The sequence below is a fragment of the Solanum stenotomum genome, chromosome 1 (assembly GCF_019186545.1).
Source record: "Solanum stenotomum isolate F172 chromosome 1, ASM1918654v1, whole genome shotgun sequence".
NCBI lineage: Eukaryota > Viridiplantae > Streptophyta > Magnoliopsida > Solanales > Solanaceae > Solanum > Solanum stenotomum.
In genome coordinates this window covers 4,427,487-4,434,828 of record NC_064282.1, presented here as the reverse complement: position 1 = coordinate 4,434,828, position 7,342 = coordinate 4,427,487, and the positions used below count along the sequence as shown (strand labels likewise).

The 7,342-nt window shown below is 30.0% G+C and overlaps 1 protein-coding gene across 1 annotated transcript; it reads left to right on the top strand.

Annotated features, from left to right (window-relative positions):
- The first annotated feature begins 3,280 nt into the window (after positions 1 to 3,280).
- On the top strand, positions 3,281 to 6,374 carry LOC125861571 ((-)-camphene/tricyclene synthase, chloroplastic). The gene is made up of 7 exons (XM_049541436.1): positions 3,281 to 3,520; positions 3,614 to 3,890; positions 4,007 to 4,400; positions 5,160 to 5,381; positions 5,499 to 5,637; positions 5,729 to 5,983; positions 6,072 to 6,374. Exons 1-7 carry the CDS (start codon positions 3,281 to 3,283, stop codon positions 6,372 to 6,374), a joined length of 1,830 nt encoding a protein of 609 aa, XP_049397393.1.
- Positions 6,375 to 7,342: the final 968 nt, after the last annotated feature.

Below are 7,342 nucleotides of genomic sequence, written 5' to 3'. Positions count from 1 at the left end.
TTGTTTCGTGTACTAATTTACTTCCCCTATTCCATTTTGAACTATTGCATCAAATATTTGCATGCTTTTTAAAAAGTGTAGTTTAATAATTTGTCAATATAACATAAAAGTAGATTGTTTGAATTATCATGTAATTTTTGTGCATACTTCATAATGAAAAATAATTATAATCTAAATTACATATTTAAATGACAAAAAAAAATTTAAAAATTAAATTAAAAAAATTGTTAATTCGGGATGAAAGTAGTATACTTATCAATAATGTTTTAGATGTTATATTACTTAGAAATTAATTACAAATATTAGAGACATAATTAATAATCTTATATAATATAAATAATATTAAAATAACTTTAAATTGCATATTTAAAGGACCATTTCTTTTAAAAAATAAAATAGAAAAATTATTAATTTGGGCGGAAGTAATAACTTGTTGATAATATATTTTTAAATGTTATGTTACATTAGAAAACAATTACAAATGATAATAATATAAAAGAAATTATATTATAATAATCAAAAAGTAAAATAGAGAGGTGAATAGTAGTTCTCCAAATTTGGAGAACTACTATTCACCTCTCTATAATTGAAGAATAGAGAGTGAAATAGAGAGTGGTTGGAGAACCCATTCTCTATTTTACTCTCCAAATATAGAGAATGGAGAGTAAAATAGAGATGGGTTGGAGATGGTCTTAACCTTCTAGGTGGGTGAACCAAGAAATTCAAACCCTAACATATATTAATCATTTAACTTACAAAATACTAACCATAATGCGGAAGCTTAAATCTTATTAGTGTACGAAACACAAATCCATTAAAGTCTACTATATGTCATTCCCAAAACCTAAAAGTCATCACATCAAGGACATCTAATCTTCAAATACTAAGTCTAAGAGTATTAAAGACACCAAAATAAATGAATAAAATAGTTTATGTCCAAAAACTAAGGACATCATGTCATGACCAAGAGAATCCAACATGAGCTTGAATGAGTAGCTCACCCTGGAACCTGATATGCTAGAGACTGGCTAGAGCTAAGGGCGAGTTGAAGTCGTTGGTACACTCGCTGCACTCCACAAAAGAAAAACACAAGTAGGTCTCAATACTAGGCAACATGTACTGAGTAGATATTATCGGCCGACTCAAACTAGTAACTAGTATGCATAAAGTAATAGTATAAAATCAACTATAGCACTTAACAGGTGATAAGCAACAAACAACATGAACAAGTGACAATGGAAGCAAGTACGAAATCAATTACAATATCAAGCACACACACGAGGACTCATTTCGCCACACCACGCTCGTTTGGGAATTCGGTTCTTTGAGATTGAGTACATTCAGTTAATTCAATAATTAATTTCCTAAAGTTCAAATCTAAGGATAAGTCTTAATTCCTCCAATTGGCATATTTTTAATGGAATTTAAATAATTCGATACACCTAATATTTAATGATAATAAAAATGTACCTTATATTATGATAATAAAATAATATTAATTAAAAATGAAAGCTAACTGGTGATGAATCAGTGGCGAGAACCATGCGAACACCTATGCCATAAGTAATAATCTGACCTATTCAATTGTATAAACTACACTTCACTGGAGTATGTTGCCAACTTCAATCTATTTTCAACTATAGGAGGAATGGATCTCGTGTATTAGTTAGCACACTTATACCATTAATTAAACATTTACCACTAATTTGTACAAGGACTTCAATCTTCCTAAACCAACGAATAATGATAATAACAATATGATTCGTAATAATTACACCTCCAACCCAAGGCCACAATCACTGATCATTAATGCTTGGTCTAATTTTTCCAATCAAACTCACGTAGCAAAGTATCTTATAACTAGTTAAGCTTCCACCCATTAATTATAAGAATAATCTAATTTGAGCTGAGATTTGAAAATAATATAATAATACATATTGTATGAGCAACAATCTCAATATTGATTTGCTCACCTGAAGCCACCGTCGGCAACTCTGTTAATCTGCTTGCACGGGTAAGTCTTCTCACCTAATTTAGTTCCCCTAATTTAATTGTGAACCAAAATTGCTCGATTTTATTAATTTTATTTCTATCTATGGGCCAATTGACATATGATATTCAATAAATTTAAGACGTGGCTCGTAATTAATAGTTAATTATTTAATAAATATCCATAAACTAATTTAATTATTAAATTTATCCCATTAATCATATAATGGTAGTTACAAATAGTTCTAAAATACCTATTTAGAATCTATTGAGAGAGTCTTTTATGCAATAAAAAGTTCTAGTACTCAAAACAATCAAATGGGTTGTTACATAAATAGAGGCATTAGAAAATTTTGTTACAAAAGAAATGATCGAATTTATATGTACAGTAGAACTAGGGATTAACTTGGTGGAGTTTACTCATCTTTTTGGCCAACAATCACAATCTTTCCTATAACTTTATAAAATAGTATTATATAGCTAATATATTGCTTTAAGATATTTTAGTCACAAAAGATTTGATTATTTTAGTGCAGGTGTTTTTTTTTTTTTTTTTTGTTAAAAGGGAAAAGTTCATCTTCTCCTTGATATTTGATAAACAGATTGAATTTCATTCTAATAGGCTCCCGCTAGATTATTGGAGAAAATGTATATTTTTTTATTTTATTTAAATCTAAGTCGTAATTTTTATTACTTGAATTTTATTGTAAGAATTTGACAAGAGTTTCATGTAATGCAAATTTTATATTAAATGCTCAATTTCAAATTGCGAAAAAATCATTTTTAATTTTCTTTAATGCAAAACTTAATTGTCTTTATTTTCATTACCCCGTAATTTTTTTATTATCATAATCTCTAAAATAATTAATAGTCATATTCATGACATTATTTATTATTCATTTCATAATCCTATAAATAGAAATATTGTAAGACTTTGGAGAAATGATTATATTAGCCTTTTAAATTATTATATTTTCGATTCTTATTTTATTCATTTTTTAATTTGACTTGAAGATCGAATAAAAAGAAGCCTATTGAATAGTGATCGACTTGTGGGAATGGATGTAAATAAGAGCTCATAAATTATGTATTGATTTTACATGTTTTCTTTGTATTTTATAATGATTAAGATTATAAAAATAATGTTGAATGTAAAACGTGTCTTTTGATATCCCCTATATATATGGAACTTTAATTTTAGTCGGAGATATATATACACAATCATCTAAAAGATTTTCAATTTAAATACTTATTATTGAAGAAAATCGATTGGGGGATGCAAAATTTAGCCATGTCAATATTCTCCACAAGATATTTAGCTACCCCTTTTTCATCATTTAGCCCACCAAAGGCATTTGTATCAAAAGCCTGCAGCCTCTCTAGTGGACAGCCACTTAATCACTCTCCTAATATTTCCACTAATCTAATTTCATCTTCAAATGGAATAACTAATCCTATTAGGCGTTCAGGGAATTACGAGCCTACCATGTGGAGTTATGAATATATTCAATCCACACACAATCATTATGTGGTATGTACATTTAATTTCTTTATCCTTGTGTTACGGTATTCAGTATTCAATAATTAAATGAGTATATATAAGTAGTAAAAATTTTTTATGTAGGGAGAGAAGTATATGAAGCGATTTAACGAGCTGAAGGAAGAAACTAAAAAGAATTTGATGATGATGGTTCATGAGGAATCACAAGAATTAGAAAAGTTGGAGTTGATTGATAATTTACAAAGGCTTGGAGTGAGTTACCACTTCAAAGATGAAATTATGCAATTATTGAGGAGCATACATGATCAAAGTAGTAGTGAAGCAATGTCAGCAAATTCATTATATTACACTGCCTTGAAATTTAGGATCTTGAGACAACATGGATTTTATATCTCTCAAGGTGTGCTACCTGTTTCTAATTACCAAACTAATTTCATGAATCTTCTCATATTTGGTCATTTCTATATATGTCTCTACCAATAAAATTTCTACAAATGTTTTTTTTTTCTTCTCTAGATATATTGAACGATTTCAAGGATGAGCAAGGTCACTTTAAGCAAAGTCTTTGTAATGATACAAAAGGATTGTTACAATTATATGAAGCTTCATTTCTCTCTACAAAATCTGAAACCTCTACTTTATTGGAGTCAGCTAATACATTCGCGATGTCACATCTAAAAAACTATTTGCACAATTTAAATGGTGATTATCAAGAGAATTGGAGAGTGGAACTAGTGCGCCATGCCCTGGAAGTTCCTTTGCAGTGCATGATGCTAAGAGTTGAGACAAGGTGGTACATTGACATTTATGAAAAAATCCCAAATGCTAATCCTCTCCTGATCGAGCTTGCTAAGTTGGATTTCAATTTTGTGCAAGCAATGCACCAACAAGATTTAAGAAATCTATCAAGGTGAGATACCTAAGTTTAACTTCTGTATATTAACCCCGTAATTTAAAAATAATTAAAATAATAATGGGCAAAGGACATAAATCACATACTTTTAAGGCAAAATTACCATTTGTCCCTTATAAGTTTATAATTACAGAAATCCCTCAAACTGATACAATAATATAAGCGTTGATACATTAATCTGATGCGCGAGATACATTAATCGTTAAGTAAGATACATTATATTTTATACATGATACACTAATCTGATGCACGAGATACACTAATCTGATGCGCTAATACATTAATCTCGCCGGGTCAATATGTTTTACTACTAGTAGTAGAGGGCATGCGTGTTGGATAATAGGCCATGTGGTGGGTATTTGGGCTGAAATGTATTGGGTCAAAATGGACTAAAGTGGGTCATAATCCAGTCCGTCCAACTCTTTTTAAGTTTTAATTTCTTTTGTTGTGTTTTCTTATAATAAAACTTGTTTCTCTTTATTATATATGGTTTATCTAATTTAACTATACTAAACAAAATATATTTTGGCATCATGAATCAATTTCGGCTACATATCAGCTAAAATCTTAGATGAGCAGAATTAGACATCGGCGATTCATGTTCTTATAGGTTAATTTTACCACCCGTTTTAACTACGCGTCATAAAGACGTTTTGTAAGAAGTCTTTGGAGATCATGTACTTTAGATTTTTCCATTAATTTAAGTACGTTCACAGTTTTCTTATATAGCATTAATAATTTTTCCATACATGTAAGGTGGTGGAAGAAGTCATTGCTTGCAGAAAAATTACCATTTACAAGGGATAGAATTGTGGAAGCTTTCCAATGGATAGCTGGCATGATGTTTGAACCTCAAAAGAAGGGATACTGTCGAATAATGTTGACAAAGGTCACTGCTATGGCTACAGTTATAGATGACATTTATGATGTTTATGGCACTCTTGATGAATTAGAAATCTTCACTCATGCTATTGAAAGGTCAGTAACTTTCTCAATTTACGTGTTACAGTTTGAATTTTGAGAGTCAAACAATTTAAATTTGACCGTGAATTCAGACATGAAATGTTTTTAAGTTTTTTTTCTGATTACATTCAGAATGGAGATAAAAGCAATGGATGAGCTTCCATGTTATATGAAACTATGTTATCTTGCACTCTTCAACACAAGCACTGAAATTGCGTACGAAGTTCTTAAAGAGCAAGGGATCAACGTCATGCCCTACCTTATAAAATCAGTAATTAAAAATATTTCTACTTGAATTTATTCCCTTATTTCTTATTTTTTAGTACTATATATTTGAGACATATGCATATATATAAAATTAGTGGGCAGATTTATGCAAAGCTTACTTACAAGAAGCAAGATGGTACTACAATGGATATACACCAACTCTGGATGAATACATGGAAAATGCATGGATTTCAGTTGGAAGTCTGGTGATGGTAGTGAATGCATTTTTCTTAGTCACAAATTCAATTACCAAAGAGGTGTTGGAATACGTATTCTCAAACAAGTACCCTGACATAATTCGTTGGTCTGCTACTATTATTCGTCTTACCGATGACTTAGCCACATCATCTGTACGTTTTTCTATTCTTTTCAATTAATTACATAATATATAGGTTAAATAAACAGACACTCAAATTTTTTTTGTTCCTATTACTTCAGAATGAAATGAAAAGAGGTGACGTTCCGAAATCAATTCAGTGTTACATGAAAGAGAATGGCGCTAGTGAAGAAGAGGCAAGAAAACATATCAATTTAATGATAAAGGAGACATGGAAAATGATAAACACAGCTCAACATGATAATTCATTATTTTGTGAAAAATTCATGGGATGTGCAGTAAATGTTGCAAGAACTGGACAGACCATGTACCAGCATGGAGATGGACACGGAATCCAAAATTCTGAAATTCAGAATCGCATTTCCAAATTATTTTTTGAACACATCACTATTTCCATTCCGTAAAGTTCCTACCCTTTTGTTTGATCTTTTCATGTATACTCATTATGTACTATACTTCAGATATTTATGCATTTCTTTTCGATACATGTCTATGGAAGGTCCAAAATTATTTTGGCTAACTCGATGATAAGTGATGCAAATTAAAATAAAAATAAATACAGTCTTTGTCCTATTTTTTGGTGGTACGTACATTGTTGTTGAGAAAAAAAAAAAGACTTATAAAATTTATGGTTTAATACAATCTTTATATATTTGTGTGACTACAAATCATATCATTAAGGGTAATAGGAAAATTTAAAATTAAAATATTTTTAATTATAGTAAAGTAATATTCGTTTTTAGACCAATTAAAAAGAAAATAATGTCACATAAAATAACCGATAGAGTATATGAACACATCCAGTATTGGTGAAACATCAAATCAAATCAAATAAAATAAGTAATATTTTCTAGCTGATGCATATTGGGATGCATAAATAACCGACGGAGGGTGTATTTGGTATGAACAAGTGGATTTCTAACTTATTTTTTCATGTTTGATTGGTGAATAGAAATATTTTCTGGAAAATATTTTTTAATGTTTGGTTGGTGAATGAAAAATATTTATCAAAAAATATCCTTTATTTTTGGCTTGAGACTAAAAAATACTTTTTAAGAAAATAATTTCTGATCCAAAAATCAACCCCAATAATTGATCTAGGATCCGATCCCGACACCCAAACTAGGACAAGACCCGATGACTGTTTCAAAATCCCACCTTGAGATCTGACCTAGGACCTGACCTAGACTTTCGAACAAAAAACATTTTTTTTCACAAAAAAAATTGTTGGGGATACCTTGGGTGGGGGTGATGGGGTAGGGGTAAGGGGTCCCGTAAAAATGAAAAAATTTAAAATTTGAAATATTTTCCAAAAATAATTATTTTTTTTAAAAAATGATGGAGATAGCTTGGGGGAGGGGGGGGGGGGGGG

Bases quoted from the DNA above. Each gene is read 5' to 3' on its own strand.
- LOC125861571 (XM_049541436.1), top strand. From the start codon at position 3,281: ATGTCAATATTCTCCACAAGATATTTAGCTACCCCTTTTTCATCATTT. The intron at 3,891-4,006 runs GTGTGCTACCTG...TTTCTTCTCTAG, and splicing joins TGGATTTTATATCTCTCAAG to ATATATTGAACGATTTCAAG. The intron at 5,984-6,071 runs GTACGTTTTTCT...CTATTACTTCAG, and splicing joins ATGACTTAGCCACATCATCT to AATGAAATGAAAAGAGGTGA.